Source organism: Teleopsis dalmanni, chromosome 1 (genome assembly GCF_002237135.1).
Source record: "Teleopsis dalmanni isolate 2A chromosome 1, ASM223713v2, whole genome shotgun sequence".
Classification (NCBI taxonomy): Eukaryota; Metazoa; Arthropoda; class Insecta; order Diptera; family Diopsidae; genus Teleopsis; species Teleopsis dalmanni.
This window is the reverse complement of record NC_051846.1, coordinates 210,218,494-210,233,897: the sequence shown is the minus strand read 5'-3', so window position 1 is coordinate 210,233,897 and position 15,404 is coordinate 210,218,494. Positions and strand designations below refer to the sequence as shown.

The window sequence follows — 15,404 nt, the reverse complement described above, 5'->3', positions numbered from 1 at the left end:
TAAACAATAATTCAGTCAAGACGTAGAGAGGGGTTATAAAGATATCTCGTAATTAATAGAGAGTAAAAGTACTCAAGTGCACTGACTCAACTAGCCTCAACATAATAATAATAGTTATTGTTCAACTCTCTACTTATAATGCACGTATATTTATTTATTATTTCAATTTCTGACTTTTTAAACAACCCTCGTTTCTATATATGTATCTTAAAATAAAATAAGTTCAACTAAACATCAAAGACATACCAATTTAGTGGGAAGACATACCAACTTAGTAGAAAGACATTAATTTTATTTTATTTTGTGTTTTTATATTTTTGCTTATTTTGTTTTATTTATAAAAATTGGATAGAAATTAAACAAATTTTACAACAGTATCGATTAAATAACTTTTTTGTTAACAAAAATGACATCATTTAGTGGAGTGGCATCATTCAATCATTGACCAACTTTTGGATGACGGCGGACTTCAATTTTCAATTGCTCGAAACGCCCTTGACTTTGGCTTTGCTCGCTTCGTGATGTTTCTTCTTGACTGAAATCATGGAATTACAAAATAACATTAAAATTATTACAAAAAATGACGAAAAATACAATTTATATAAAGTAAATAAATTAAAGTTTTTTTTTAAAAGTTATTGAGACAAAATTTGAATTTGTTTTTAAAACAAAAACGTTTTCTGTTCAATCAGCAGAAGAAATCGTGTGGGTTGAGTTATGCGTTAAACATACGCCCAGTTGCACGGCTTCTTTTGGATAGGTATTCTTCCATGTGAGCAATTTCCAAATACTTATAATTACAACACTATTAATATAAATATTTTATTATATTATATATATATCATTAATATAATCAAGATGTACAGTTCAGGGTTCAATAACTATTTATAAGTAAAAGAAATTTTTAAACGAAATAATTATAAAATTCATTATCTCTATCTGATTAGATCTGATTTTCTGATTAGACGTAGATATATATTTTCTGACTGAAAATCATAAAAAAAAATTAGAAATGTGTAACTGTAGAGTTCATATTACTTACAAAGCAAGCCTTTTCAACTTTTACTCAATTTAGTTGAATTATATACACTAAAATAAGCAACAGTCAAAGTGCCAGACAACAGCATTAAAATCGCGTTAAAAATTAATAAGTAAATACGTGATCGGAGATATAATTATGCAAAAAATGCCTGTCGGAAAAGTTCGTATGCGCAATTTCAAAGTTAAAAATATAAAGAATTTAAAAGTAAGAGTTTTTATAAGGAAAAAAGTGTAAGAAAGGGATATAGAAAGAGAATGGAGAAGAAATAGAGAAGGAAAGAAAGTGTGACAAAAAAAAAGAGATAAAGAAAGCGTAACAAAAGAAAATAAGGATGTAAGAATATATATAATCAGATAAATTCAATACAAAATATGACTGATCTATGAAAAAAAACTAAGCTTGTTACTAGAGGCTATGTAGTATAGTTTAGTATAGTTTAGTAAATGTTATATAAGGTACTGTAACTGGAAAAAGTGGCAATATCTTGATAAGTTGTCAAGCATGTTCGCAAGTTATGTACAGCAAATTGGTATCAACTACTGTATTATAGCCGGTGGAATATTAAGCCTTTAGGTGTCCAGAAACAGATTTTAGGATCACTTTTATGTTTTTTAAAATGTACAAATATATCAGTAATATGTATTTCAATTTATATATGGAAATTATTCATTTAAAAAAGTCATAACTGATGAAAAGTATCTCTTTCCAGATATTTATAAATCGTTTTGATAAGCCACATTTTATTTACAATTTTAAAATTGCGACGGCCCAGAATTGGAGATCCAACATCACAATTACTAATTTACTATATGTTTATAGTATTTATACTACACAGGAATGTCATTTAGTATTAGAGTGTATGAAATGTTTATAGGTTTATACTAAAAAGTAAACTGTTTTAAATGTGATAAACTTGTTGTGTCTGGCTATTGTTATTGCTGTGATCCTTAGATGTCTAGCATGGCATCTAAGAACCCATCAAAAAAAAATTAAGAAGGTGAATTAAGAATTGAGAAGATCTGCATTATTAGAAGATCTATTGAAAACTATGTTATATGTGTTGGAAAGCAAAGTTAATATTTACTTAATTTTAGTATTAGGCAAATAATAACTATTAGAAATATTCAATTTGCTAATTGCTTTTTTGCCAATTTTATTCAGTTAAGTGAGGTTAAGATGAGTTAAAGGAATATTATTTTCATAATGATTGTAAAATAAAGTAGCGAAATCTTTAGCTTTCTAAATTTTTAACTTCCAATTTTGTTCAATTCCAACTGGCAAGAGTCCATAAGAATTATTATTTTCTTAAGAGCTGAGGGTCGGGTCTCATCTCTTTAGGTTGTGATTCTTAAACTGTTACTCATGAAAAAGATTTTGTCAAACTTATAGTAAATGTCAGTGGATATAAAATGATCTTGATTTAAACAAATTGAGGTGATAACAATTTGAAGTAGTGGTAATCTGTGAGGTGTGTTATTTTAAAACGATGGGTATTCATATACATATTTAGTCTTAACTTTCTCCCCTTTTTTTTTTTTTTAATTCCTTTATCTCCTTGTGGAGCATAGGGCCTTATAATCAGTTTCCTTATAGTCATCTTTAAATCACTTCTATACTTACTTGTTATGAGCGTATCTGGATCTTCTTGATCGGCACTCTCCGGATGCTGTACTTTCTTGCGCAGTTTTTTCAAATACGCCATTTTATATTCCTCGCTTGGCTTGCCGCCTAAGCCATAACTAACTTCGAGTACCGTTAGCGGAATGACGGTTGATGACACTGGCACAAGATCTGCATTAAATTAATTCAATTAAATTTTATGATTATATTGTCATACGTTTTTTTTTAATTAATTCGATTTTTCTTCATCAATTATTCATTTCTGCTTCACCTGCTTCGTATTTATCTTGAGTTGTTTTCTTATACAACATTGGCGTAGCAAGTGCACATTCACACACCAACGACAGCAGCAACAACAACAACACAATGCCACTGCAATGCAATAATTTTGCTTTTGCTGTCATTTTGAAGGTTGTTGTTTCTTTGTTATTGCAACAGTTGTTGTTGTGGTTGTTGTTGTTGTAGTAATGTTATTGTTGTTTACTGTTATTACACGGAGTAATGTAAAAAAAAAAATATGTAAACAACGTACGCGGCAAATAGACCAACTCGCTTAAAAGCTCCGATTCGACTGAGGAATTTTAGACTAGCGAAGTTTGACAAAGTCGCTGGCTAAGACGGTTTAAGCCAAGACGGCAGCGGCGTTTGCGCATTTTTGTTGTTATAATTTTTAACTTTGGTTTTTAATTTGTTTTAAAACAGAAGGTGAGAGGCGTTCTGCAGCTGCTTATAGTTGGCAACTTGTCGTTCAACGCAGGTACTCGTATGTATGTATGTATGTAAGTAAGAAGGTAAGTTTCAACTTTGGTTTTGAATTAAGTTTAATTAAAATAACTTGTAATATAAATGCCACTTGGAATCAAGTGAGTGATCAGTGGCTCATTAAAGAAGCAATTAAGTAAATATTAAACAATGCATTGTTTATTAACAAAATAAGCAAGTGGTTAGGGGGTTTGATTTTTACAGAGCTAATTTACTAATTTCCTTATGCTCTTAAATAAACACTTTGTTGAAACTAGATAATGTAGTGGCGGAGGTAGTCAATAATATTATTTTACCTATTGTGTTGTATTGGGCTTATTGGTCAATTATGTTAAACTAATGTTCTTAAAGACAATTCTAGATTAAACTCGAAATATAAATAAAATTATTTTTTTTAATTTTCATTTATAACAATAGGTAGTTGAACCTAATTGATCATTAGACCCAATACAATAAAATAATAATAATTCTGGCCATAAAATAATAAATATTTATATATTTTAACTGAATATAAATATTACCTTCCATTTAACTAATATTACATAAGACTATTGTCATCAAAAATTGAAATAAATGCTTATACTTAAATATAGTTGACGTAGGCCTTGGCCGCTATGAAATCTTAAGTCTAAATCTAACTTATATAAACTTAAACATATTCATGGCATAGCTTTTTCAAAGTTTTGAACTTGAAAAATAGGCAAACATAGCAAGGAGAGATAATTCTGATCCACGGACTTATCAGTAAAAGAGTCATTCCAGAGTCTTTAAAATCAGGAGCTTATAGCCAACTACCTTAAAGCAGATATGTTTAAAAAATAAAGCTTGACAAACTTTGATAAGCAAGTTATCTAACTTATATCAGTGATCAGAAATTGAAAAATTGATCATTGAAAAATATTTTTGGTGGGTTTATGGTAACTAGTAGTGAGGTAGACAAACTACGCTGGATGATTAAGCCTAGTACATGACTGTCAGAGCATAGTTATACTTAACAACGGGAAAACATCGGCTTTGCAGATATTATGAATCACAAACTTAAAATTAGGGTACAGTTTACAGACATGTAGTATATCTAAACATATCAACATATTAATATATAATGTAAGTAATGGATAGTTTTCTGATCATGAATTTACTAATTTCGTCATAATATTAATTAATGGTCCTAACTGAAGTGTTGAAATCAATTAATTAGAGTGGAAAATAGAAATAAATTTTAGTCATTAAATACAGTGTCTGTTACTTTCATTCATTATCAATTTAGTTTTTAAAATTTTTATCTATTTTCATGACCTCAAGACTGCATAATTGGATAACATTTAAAACAATCTGCTCTAAAACAGAACCACTCAAATTTCTTCTATTATTTCCATTGTTGTAACTGTACTTCAAACTAGTCCGAACTACACAAACAGTATGCAAATTTTCCCTTCTCATTGGATTGCATTGGATTTGTCTATCCGGACGAGCACTCAAATGGATTCTCATACATTTATTTACTTCTATTATGATTATTATTTGTATAAATATAATGAAACAATGAAAGACTCCCTTTGTCAGCAAGACGAACTGAATGTAGACAATTCGTACATATTTCAGATTGCATGAATAATTACGAGTCCAACAGATTTTGTCCACAATTTGCAGATGTAGATGACTACGGCTGACTACGGTTTCTACTGAGCTGAGTGAGTGTGGTTCGGTACTGAGTACGTATTAAATTCGAATAAAAACATTTTTCTAATGACTTCATTTGCATTCATTTGTTGTGAAATTATTTTTGTAGCTATCTTAAATCAATTTTCCTGATTTACATAAATATTATGGAAATTATTTAATTGTGTTTGTCTGTAAGTAAACGGAGAGGAAACGAAATTTAATTCGTTAAATTAAATGAAAAGCAGGCAAAATTTAATTGAATAATGTTTTTCACATGTTGTGCTGAGACTTGGCAGGAAACTGCTTTATTAATTAAAAAATGTTTTATTTAATAATGGATTTGAAATTTATTTGAATAAAGGAAACCGCTATGCTTCGATACGGAATTTGTGGCTAAAATGGTACCAAAGAAAAGAGATTCCAACACAATGGAATCAGCACTGCAGGCACCACACAATTGTTGCATTCACTTTCTAAGAAATATTCAACAAATTGTTAACTTGCATCCCTTGTCAATAAATCCTTGCCTGTGTGTTTGTTGTTGGTTTGTCATGCATCTGCATTTAATTGTGACTTTATGGAAGTGCAAAAAATGCAAATAAACTGCAGACTGCACACGCATGCATTTCATTTATGTTCAGACATAAATTTTTTGCTGATATTTTGCAGCAAAATCCTGACATCAGGATTTTGTCCTGAAACAAACAAAAATATTCAAAATTTAATTTATGCAAAAATATTTGCATAAGTTTCAGCTTTTACACATACTCGTATTAACGTGTTTATTTATTTTTGTAATTGATTTCACAAGTTGCGAATTATAATTAAAATTGTGAAAATGGATCAATTATTCAAATTCAAAAATATAAATATTTAATAAAAATAAAAGTTTCAAATGATAATTATTTGTAATCTCATTGAGGTGAAAATATTTACAAATTAAAAATTTTCTTTAAACAATTTTTCATAGAGAACAGTCCTCTATGAAGTTCTTCATGAAGTTCTCTATTCCTTATTTCTGTTAGTAGAATTTTCTTCACAATTCAAGAATGTTTAGTTTATGAGAGTACAATGTCCGCTAGTACCTCTTTTGTAAGAGCCCGACAGGCTTATCATATATGTTCCAAGTGATATGCTCCATATGTTGGTACTATATGTTCTTATATATGCTCTAACATATGCACCCACTCATATGTTCCAAGTTACTGTAAATATTCTTTTAGAAAAGCTCTGCTTAGACAGTACTTCTGTATTTCTTGATTAAAATTATCTTTTTCTTATTATTTCCTACTGCAGAACTTATATCTATAAGATTATTTATTCCAGTAAATTATTTTGAATCCGTTGAATATGTCACAAATATGTTTCTATATTCGGTCACTTGAAGGAGAGTATTAAGGACTAATGTTTAATAAATATGTTTACCAACGTAAGTACTACAATAAAGAAATTAGATTTAACAGATAAAATATATATATATAATAATAATATATAATAATATATATATAGAAAATCACAATGCTATATAGATAATTAGGGTTATTAATATCGATATCTCAACTTATTAATAAATATAACAAATATACTTATATTTATATAGGTCAGATATGTATGAATATTAATTTCCTGATCTTGATTTATTAGGTCCATCACATCATATTCCTCAAACCCTCGACCTCTGACACCCGTCTTATTGCAACCTTTTCGGCAGTAATTTATTTCTATAAACAGATTTGAGTAAAAATAAATTTTAACCGCATGTATTAATTAAAGTTAAGAGCTTAATTTATTGACATGAATTTAATTGGAACATTTGTGCATAGTTCCCATGTTGTATCTAATATTGTTTATTTTTCCTTTTACTAGAAAACTATTTTACTGAAAAAATATAAACTCTTTTGAATATACTTTACATCAAATTAAAATCATACTATTGCTTCAATTACAGGGCATTTTTATTTAACGAATATTTAAAGTATATAAGAATTATAATTTAAATTGCTTTTCAATACGTAACTATAACCTATAATGCTCATATAATTTACTTGGTTAGCATTCTTTATAAATGTTGAACTTCAAATTAGTCGTGATTTTCAATGAAGAGTTGCTCCGGAAGAGGGATTTTGCTGAAAGATCACATTTCGTTGAGATATATTCAGTTGTTTAGGTTTACCATTTTAGATATTTTTTATTTAAAGCACGCTCTAAGACTGTTGACAAATATCGTGTTTTTTTTCAGAAATTAGTTCTTTTTGAAAAAAACAAAATATCATTCAAATATTATTTATTTCTTCTTTATATTGTTTATAGAACTGATTATATTGCCGTAATAATATTAATAAGCATATTTTAATTCTGGTATAATGGTGAAATATAAAGCATATAACTTATGAAAGAAATAGAAAACACTTAATTTCCACTTTAAATACAAACTTTATTAATAATACAAAAAATACATCATTAGTAGCAAATATTTAATTGAATAAAAGTAAATCCATGAAATAAATACTAAAAATTACTTTCTTTCGAATTATTTACAGTTGAATCAGTTCACAATAGTATTGCATGAGGCGTGTAGTATGTTCACGCTTTTGCCTGAAATTTGCCGTTACGGCGAATTGAACAGATGATTGTTCAATCAATACATACCAATAATTAACAAAAAATTTAAATTGTTCCTATACATGTTATTATAATTTATTTTAAATTAACTATATATTTTCAATATCATTGTAAAGAACAAAAATGTTTGATGATGGTCCAGATGATTCGTTTGATGCAGAGCTGGCCAATCTAGAAATACCGACAGCACCAAAAGTACTGAAGCTAGTCGTGAAAGATGATGGTACCTCAGAAATTGCGAAAAAAGTGGCCACAAATGCAATAAAAGAAGTTGCTACAGCTTCTAAAGCTCCAACTCCGCACACAATATTAGTTAATCCAAAACAACGTGGAAATCCAATACTCAAATCAATACTGAACGCACCATGGGAATTTAATAATGAAATTATACCAGATTATGTTGTAGGGCGTACATCTTGCATTCTATACTTATCGTTAAAATACCATAATTTGAATCCAGATTATATATGTGAGCGACTCAAGCAACTTGGTAAACAATATGATCTACGTGTTTTGTTGGTCCAAGTTGACACAACAGTAAGTAGACCTTAATACTTATTGTTGGATTCATTCTATGATTTTTATTTAACCAGGAACCACACAATGCATTGAAAAGTTTAACACGTATTAGTCTACTAACTGATCTCACGTTGATGCTAGCTTGGAATCATGAAGAAGCTGGTAAAATTATTGAAACATATAAGTTGTATGAAAAGCGGCCGCCGGACTTAATTATGGAGCGCACAGAGTCAAGCCCCTATCAAAAGGTTATCTGCATATACATTTCTAAAGAATTTGTAAACGAATTTAATTATTCTAGCTTGTAGCTGCACTCACACACATAAAACCAGTGAACAAAACAGATGCTGTCACATTATTGCAAACATTCGGTAATTTGGAAAATCTGATAAATGCGAGTGACGAACGTCTCTCGCAAGTAATTGGTCTAGGCCCACGGAAGGCCCAAAAGTTGTATAAAACATTACATGAGCCATTCCTATGCAAATAAATTTATGTTTATGTTAAAAAATAATACATTTAGTCATTAATACAATACGTTTAATATATATAATAGAATATAACTTTTATTAATTCGTACACATAACCCAACAAACTCATACATCAACCAATTATTCCACAAATTTCCATATTTTAATTGTACCATCATCACTACAGGAAAGTAACTGGCCAGACACCTTTGGATTCCACTTTACAGCATTCACATCTTGCATGTGTGCCTTATCTTCTGCTGTCTCTAACGAAAACGTTGGTTCATTTTTAGTAGAACTTTCGTCTTCTTTAAGAATTCTCACTGCATCATCACCACATGCCGTAGCTATCAGTCCAGTTATTTTACACCAAGACACGTCATATATAGCACGTGTATGTAAGCCCGAAATAGTGCATATTAGTTTCCATGTATTCTCCTTAAAGCATTCTTCTTCGTCAGGTTTATAAGATCGCCAAATTTTTAATGTTTTGTCATCACTACACGACACTAATCTGTCTCCAGTGCTATCAAAATCAATACCCCAAACAGTGCTAGTATGTGAAGATAAAGTGGCGACACAATCCCAATCACAAGCACCTTCAGAATACATCATTATTGTGTTGTCATATGATGCAGAGGCCAGAAGCTCTTTATGTGGATGCCACACAACACGTTTGACATCTTGAGTGTGAGAATTGAGCACAGCTGCACAATCGAATTCGTTGTCGCCAACAACTTCCCAAATCCACACAGACTTATCACGTGAACAAGTGGCTAGTAAGCCACCTAAATTTGACCAACTCACACTTTTCACCTCATTCTCGTGCCCTTCCAATGTAGCGTTGCATTCAAATTCACCTGATGTTTTGGACCAAATCGCTGTAGTTGCATCAAAGCTAGCTGAAGCTAAATACTGCCCACATGGGGACCAGCTTATCTCTCTAATCGTGCGCTGATGACCGTCTGAAAGTATTGTTTTTGTTGTCCATACATTATCCGATACACCCCATATGCGTATTGTTTTGTCTTCACCACACGAAGCAAATATAACACCATTCACGTGCCATGCTATGCCCCATATTCTGCCCTTATGGCCTTTCAAAGTGTGTTCGAGTTGCAGTTTTCCCATATTTTTTAATAATAATTTTTAGAACTCTGAAGCACGCACGTACTCCAATTTACAAATGTTTTGGTAATCCTTAGTGACGTCAAAGAGACGTATTTGAAAGGAACGAGTAATTGCTTAGTATGACAGGTACTTGTGTTATCTGTTCTCAACTCACTTTGCTCTGCAAATTCACAATATGACATTGATAAGATTTTTTGTAAATAAAGAAGTTTTCCTGAAGAAGAAGCACCACATAGGGTAGTTTAATATTTACATCGGAAAAATTTCTCTACACTTAAAAAAAATTGCAAAAATGTTTATGGCTTAAAAGCACAAAATTTAAATAATCAAAATGAACGGCTTAATAGTGTTTAACAGTGCAAATGACGTTGTTTTCCAACAATTCAACGCCGCACTGTCGGAAAAGGTAAAGGATATAGCAATTAAGCAAGGACTGCTGGATGAAGATGCCAATGGTAGGTACATTTCCTAATATTTCGTTGTGAATAAAAGGCAAAAACGGCGAATTAATGTTATAGGTGCTGTGGATGGTAATATAATTTTACAAATATTCAGTCCAGTTATTAACTCGCAACGCATAATGCATTTCCAATTCGATAACACATACGCCAGCTTCGAGTGCGAAAACGGCTTGAATTTTACATTTGGCGAACTGCTCGGTTGCACGTTCATCAAAATTGGACAAAAACCAGTAAAAACTTTGAAACGTCACTTGGGTGTAGCTATTGCACTAACGCGTCTTTTCTATGGAGCAAACATATTTTCAACACAGGCCAGCAGCGTGCAGGAAGAACTGCTCTCCACTTGCTTGGAGTGCTATGAAGAGCATTTGTTTGACACCGAACAGTCGATGATGTTAGAAGCGCTGCCACATTTATTGATTAATGCAGAACTAAAGCGTACAGTTCGTTCAACTTTGGATGCTGCACTGGAGCGCCTACGAGAGTTTGGCTATAATCGTGCGCACGCATTAATGTTTGTCTCGCATAAGTTTGTAAGCATAACCAGCACAAAGCAAGCCCTGAGTTTGAGTGCGGCAGATCTGCTATTCTTAGCACTGCTGGTTCGCTCCCTACAGCAGGACACAAAGCCACTAAACAACTCTGTGGCAGTATTTTTGCAGGGCTTGTCGCAGGATCCATGTTCAGGCTGTGTGCCTTGCATAGCGCATCTGACGCAATTGGAAAAAGGCATTGTGCTCATACAAATCGTAGAATACGCAAATGTCCAGGTGGCTAGCAGCATTTACGACACTTTCTTCGTGCTGCAGAAAATTGTTTCCGTGCAAACGCAAGGCGATACAGATGCCTTGAAGCAATCCTATGAGTGTCTGAAAGTATTTGTTAAGCAATCGTTGGATTCCCTAAAACGTGCCAAGCTCAAGGGTGACGATCTTGAGATTGCAGTTAAAAAGTTCAGTGCTAAATGGGAAAACCTGCGCAAAATGTATGCGGAGTTTTTAAAGGGTTTTGAACGTGAAATGCTGGTACGGATAGAATCGAATATGCCCTCCTTTGTGGAGGATTTAAAACAACTATTTACGCTGTCCTGTTGTGATAGTTCTTCAGTAGCACTGGACCAACTGCCCGAAGTAGCTAGTATTGTCGACAGCAAGTTAATCGAAGTTTCTGAATTTTTAGCTGTCAAGGCGGAACGCAACATTTCCATAGAAGCTTATTTAGAGGACTTCCCCGGTATGTTGTACACCATTTCAATTACTCTCCATTGTTTATAATAATTTTGATTCATCGCAGGTTTAATTCACTTTATGTACATAAATCGTTCATCTGGGCTTATGATAGCGCCCGACTTAAGAGTCAATCAACTTGTGCCAAAGGAGAAACTTTGGTCAATGGTGGAATTCACACGCAACTATTTGAAGAAAGGTCAAACAACTGTCATGTGGAAAGACAAAACTTTCAATTACTCTTATTTTTTGTGGTTTGAGGATCAAGCGAGTGGGGCCTTGAAATCAGTTGATCTACAGCAGCATTTCAATGCTCCCGCAACGGCAGGTAAAGTTCTCAAAACGCAGTATGAGCCTGGCTTGCTTGCGATGGAGTATTATCAGCAATTGGCTGAAGAGTGTTTTCCCGAAGCGGCACCAGGCAAAATTAAATGCTACGAATTATTTTGTATACATTTGGGTTTGGTAACAGCAACGTGTGCAGTTGAACATTCCAGGAGATTAGTAGCCACTATAGCAGATGTGATTGGAGAAGACTGTTTTTAAGTTATGTAGTAGTTTTGTAAGAAAATTGGACTAGCAGATAGCTCAGTACTAAGTGCCAGCTGGAACTCAAAAAGCTTGCAGAGAAATGACTCGGCTTACCAATAATAATCGGAAGTTTGGCTGTAACCAGAATATTTAAGCTTATAACTTTGGTAACTTTACTAATCATCGCTGGTACTTTTTGATGAGCTCTGCAGTATCAGTGTTCCTTTATCAATGTTTTATAAAGGATTTGTTATCCATTTATTCCTTCTAGTCTCATAAAAAATACTTAATAAATTTTATAAAATTTTATTTTGCTTACTAAATAAAGCAAATTATATAAACTTAACTAGAGTTTTCTACTTCTTTTTTTAACAAGTCAATAACAACGATTTTATTTCTCGCCTCTTTATCACGCCACCATCGCCCCAGTCGGTGTTCTTGGCCAACGGCAGCATACAATTTAGTGCCATCGTTGTTAAATGCTAAACTATTTACAAAGCCATTCATGGGTATTTCCAGAATTTGTTTCAGTTTCTTGCCATTGTCACTAGACTGCCACAGCCGTATGAAACCATCACAGGAACCTACGTACGTATTAATTATAATTCAATTTTTTCTCAACACACTCAGATTAACACTCACCTGATGCAATTAAGTCTGTATTGACTACACAGCTAATAGCACATATCCAGTTGGCATCGGAATTGGTTTGCTTGCCATGCACTTCACGCACCGTGCAGAGTGGTCTTTTCTTCATTGCACTCCATACACAAAGTGAACTATTGTAAATGTAAATATCATATGTCTTTTATACATGAATAAGCTTGCTTACCCATCAACACCGCAAGACACGAAGTTTTCATCATTTATGAACTTGACATTTTCTATGCTGCTCTGATGAGCGTTGTAAATGAGTTGGGATTCCTCCGTTATTTTCCAAACTCGTAGCGAATTATCAGAACCACCTGATGATACAGCGCGTTCTCGACTTAGCGCATCTATGCCAGTCACACCAGCCTGATGTCCAAATCTGTGATAAACATTTTCGTAACGCTTCTTATGTATTTTATTCAACTTATTACTTACAAACTCTCTACGTAAGCCATTTCGTCCAGCGACCAAATTTTAACAGAGCGATCCTTAGAACCTGAATACAGTTCATGTGTATCTTTACGAAATACTAGTGAAGTCACCACATCACGGTGGCCTTTAAAAGTCTTCAAGTGTGTCAATTGCTGAGGGCACCAAATCTGTATATTATTGCCGCCTTCGGCTAAAGCTAGATATTTCATGTCGGTGGACAAACACATAGCAATAATGTGCGAACGTCGACTTTTTCCATTGTCAGGATCTTCTGTATAAGGTTGTACATTAAAGCTACCCACTATTTTAAGCGTATTTAAATCCCACTTCAGTACATGCTGCGTTTTCGATCCAGTAAAAAGATATTTACCATCCGCTGATAGCACAAGTGAACACATTGGTAGGTGTTGTAATTTATGTTTAAGGGTTATAATATTATCAGCATCGTAACCAGCAATTGAAGCAGCAATGCAACGTCGCAATCGTCCTACACTGTCAAGATAATCTGTACGTAATCGCTTCGATACGTGGTCATGCATTTCGCGTTCTTCAGCGCGTTCTGCTTCCTGTTTTTCTATTTCCTCCAAATATTGTTTTGCCAAACGTAAGCGTTTATCCTGAGCAGTTTCTTCTTCGCCTTCGTCCGATGAGAATACTAATGCACTTTTATTGCCATCAATATCGCTTTCATATTCTTCATCATCGCTGGCAATTTCCTCGTCATCTTTTTGAGGTCGCTTCTTCGTTGTTGTTGGTATCGAGACATCTTTCCGCTTTTTATTTTTGCTGGCGCTTCCCACATTTTGGCCCTAAGATGTTCAAATGTTGAAAACTAAAAAGCAATTATGTTATCGGATAACTTACTTTGCGCTTTTTATTTCCTTTTGGTTCTTTTTTAAGAAAAAAAGATGAAGACATGTTTAGTTATGAGGTTTTTTAAATTTTTACAGTAAATATATGAACAGCAAAAGAAATGTTTGAATTCTTTAAGATTTACCAAGAGCAGTTCATAGCGCTTCGCACAACTACACGTGAGAGCTATTGTTTTGACAGCTGAATAGCGACGATTCACAATAGATTTATATTGTGTATTCACAATAGAAAAATAAAATATTTGAGTGTTATTATAATTTGACCTGTTGATATATTTACATAAAAAAATTAATTAAATAATATGGCACATGAGAAGGTAAAAAAAATGTTCCACAAAATTTGTACCTTTTACTGAAAAAACATTATTTTTTATATGAAGATTGTTTTTACGTTAGAAATGGATGTTAGTAATAGGTATAAAAATAAATTTTAAAGTGTTCTGTCAATTTTGTGACTACTAATAATGATTTTACTACTTATAATGAATTGTGCGACATATTAGTTTATTATATTTGCGATTTATATGGTCGTTTTAGGGTGATGCACTGTAGTACGTCATGAGTGGTTCGCAATGCAGCGTAACTTTTGTTTAAACTATTATGTGTTTTTTAGAAGTATTAACAACATATATGGCTTTTCACCTAAGTAACTAAATAACAAAGCAATAATTATTTAAAATTTTAACTATAATTTCTTGCAAACAATAAAATAACTCGATTTGGTGTGGGACGCAATATAAAATAGAGTATTTGGTTAAGATTGAAGCTTCCATTTGTAAGCTTTTCAATGAACTAGGTTGATGACTAATAAGAATGCGGCACAATCAATAATGATTGTTATTTTTAGACCTTCCAACAAAAATGTTGTCTTTAATAAGAATACGATACTTCTTTGCTAGTACAATCTTGGAACGAATACTTTTATTTTTCACTATTAAATTTCTGTAATAGCTTAGTTGGATTTATCTAAGCTTCAGATTGTAATTGGTTTAAAATGAAGCACGAAGTGAAAAAGTAACAAATTTTGTTCAATAAATACAATTGTATTGAGTCAAGTTGTATCTATTCCAAAGAAATACTCCTAAACATTCGGAAATCAACAAATCGCTTACCTAAAGTCGTTAATTTGTACACAGAGCAACAACACTACTTTCTCTATCTAAACGACTAGTTATGAAGTAGACATGTGAGTGAATTTTTTTGACAGTTTTGAGGTGAATAGCTAAATTAAAGTCTGTATGATTTGATTTGTTCACAGCACATACTTTTATCAAGTTTTAGGCATTATCCTAAAAATTATTTTTAATAACTATGCCATGTTATTTGGAATCTGTAAAAATTATTGGTTTGGTGCTACAATGTATTAATAAATTCCAGAAGTCGAAAAAGTTGTTTTCTTAATT

At 32.3% G+C, this 15,404-nt stretch overlaps 5 protein-coding genes across 5 annotated transcripts; 2 read left to right on the top strand and 3 right to left on the bottom strand.

The window, feature by feature from the left end:
• Window positions 1-334: 334 nt before the first annotated feature.
• Window positions 335-3,082, bottom strand: LOC119675341. The gene is made up of 3 exons (XM_038086535.1): window positions 2,934-3,082; window positions 2,663-2,833; window positions 335-535 (listed from the first exon to the last, which is right to left on the bottom strand). Exons 1-3 carry the CDS (start codon window positions 3,064-3,066, stop codon window positions 477-479), a joined length of 363 nt encoding a protein of 120 aa, XP_037942463.1. The 5' UTR covers window positions 3,067-3,082; the 3' UTR covers window positions 335-476.
• Window positions 3,083-7,730: 4,648 nt separating this feature from the next.
• On the top strand, window positions 7,731-8,741 carry LOC119671692 (DNA excision repair protein ERCC-1-like). The gene is made up of 3 exons (XM_038082442.1): window positions 7,731-8,245; window positions 8,302-8,475; window positions 8,529-8,741. The coding sequence occupies exons 1-3, from the start codon at window positions 7,832-7,834 to the stop codon at window positions 8,715-8,717; spliced, it is 777 nt and encodes a 258-aa protein (XP_037938370.1). The 5' UTR covers window positions 7,731-7,831; the 3' UTR covers window positions 8,718-8,741.
• A 25-nt stretch (window positions 8,742-8,766) lies between these two features.
• On the bottom strand, window positions 8,767-9,912 carry LOC119671691 (probable cytosolic iron-sulfur protein assembly protein Ciao1). Its single transcript, XM_038082441.1, has one exon. It carries the CDS (start codon window positions 9,826-9,828, stop codon window positions 8,839-8,841), a length of 990 nt encoding a protein of 329 aa, XP_037938369.1. The 5' UTR covers window positions 9,829-9,912; the 3' UTR covers window positions 8,767-8,838.
• Window positions 9,913-10,042: 130 nt separating this feature from the next.
• LOC119671690 (Hermansky-Pudlak syndrome 1 protein-like) lies at window positions 10,043-12,324 on the top strand. Its single transcript, XM_038082440.1, has 3 exons — window positions 10,043-10,283; window positions 10,347-11,522; window positions 11,583-12,324. Exons 1-3 carry the CDS (start codon window positions 10,160-10,162, stop codon window positions 12,059-12,061), a joined length of 1,779 nt encoding a protein of 592 aa, XP_037938368.1. The 5' UTR covers window positions 10,043-10,159; the 3' UTR covers window positions 12,062-12,324.
• A 64-nt stretch (window positions 12,325-12,388) lies between these two features.
• Window positions 12,389-14,200, bottom strand: LOC119667187 (U3 small nucleolar RNA-interacting protein 2). The gene is made up of 5 exons (XM_038076475.1): window positions 13,994-14,200; window positions 13,133-13,938; window positions 12,879-13,076; window positions 12,689-12,825; window positions 12,389-12,630 (listed from the first exon to the last, which is right to left on the bottom strand). Exons 1-5 carry the CDS (start codon window positions 14,045-14,047, stop codon window positions 12,389-12,391), a joined length of 1,437 nt encoding a protein of 478 aa, XP_037932403.1. The 5' UTR covers window positions 14,048-14,200.
• Between the last annotated feature and the right edge of the window lie 1,204 nt (window positions 14,201-15,404).

Excerpts from the sequence above, each read along its gene's own strand:
- LOC119675341 (XM_038086535.1), bottom strand. The coding sequence starts at position 3,066 with ATGACAGCAAAAGCAAAATTATTGCATTGCAGTGGCATTGTGTTGTTG. Across the intron at positions 2,834-2,933 it reads TCAAGATAAATACGAAGCAG|ATCTTGTGCCAGTGTCATCA; the intron begins GTGAAGCAGAAA and ends AATTTAATGCAG. Across the intron at positions 536-2,662 it reads TCCAGATACGCTCATAACAA|TCAAGAAGAAACATCACGAA; the intron begins GTAAGTATAGAA and ends CCATGATTTCAG.
- LOC119667187 (XM_038076475.1), bottom strand. The coding sequence starts at position 14,047 with ATGTCTTCATCTTTTTTTCTTAAAAAAGAACCAAAAGGAAATAAAAAG. Across the intron at positions 12,826-12,878 it reads GTGTCTTGCGGTGTTGATGG|TTCACTTTGTGTATGGAGTG; the intron begins GTAAGCAAGCTT and ends CATTTACAATAG. Across the intron at positions 12,631-12,688 it reads TACAGACTTAATTGCATCAG|GTTCCTGTGATGGTTTCATA; the intron begins GTGAGTGTTAAT and ends ATACGTACGTAG.
- LOC119671691 (XM_038082441.1), bottom strand. The coding sequence starts at position 9,828 with ATGGGAAAACTGCAACTCGAACACACTTTGAAAGGCCATAAGGGCAGA.
- LOC119671692 (XM_038082442.1), top strand. The coding sequence starts at position 7,832 with ATGTTTGATGATGGTCCAGATGATTCGTTTGATGCAGAGCTGGCCAAT. Across the intron at positions 8,246-8,301 it reads TGGTCCAAGTTGACACAACA|GAACCACACAATGCATTGAA; the intron begins GTAAGTAGACCT and ends TTATTTAACCAG. Across the intron at positions 8,476-8,528 it reads AGTCAAGCCCCTATCAAAAG|CTTGTAGCTGCACTCACACA; the intron begins GTTATCTGCATA and ends TAATTATTCTAG.
- LOC119671690 (XM_038082440.1), top strand. The coding sequence starts at position 10,160 with ATGAACGGCTTAATAGTGTTTAACAGTGCAAATGACGTTGTTTTCCAA. Across the intron at positions 10,284-10,346 it reads GCTGGATGAAGATGCCAATG|GTGCTGTGGATGGTAATATA; the intron begins GTAGGTACATTT and ends TTAATGTTATAG. Across the intron at positions 11,523-11,582 it reads TTATTTAGAGGACTTCCCCG|GTTTAATTCACTTTATGTAC; the intron begins GTATGTTGTACA and ends GATTCATCGCAG.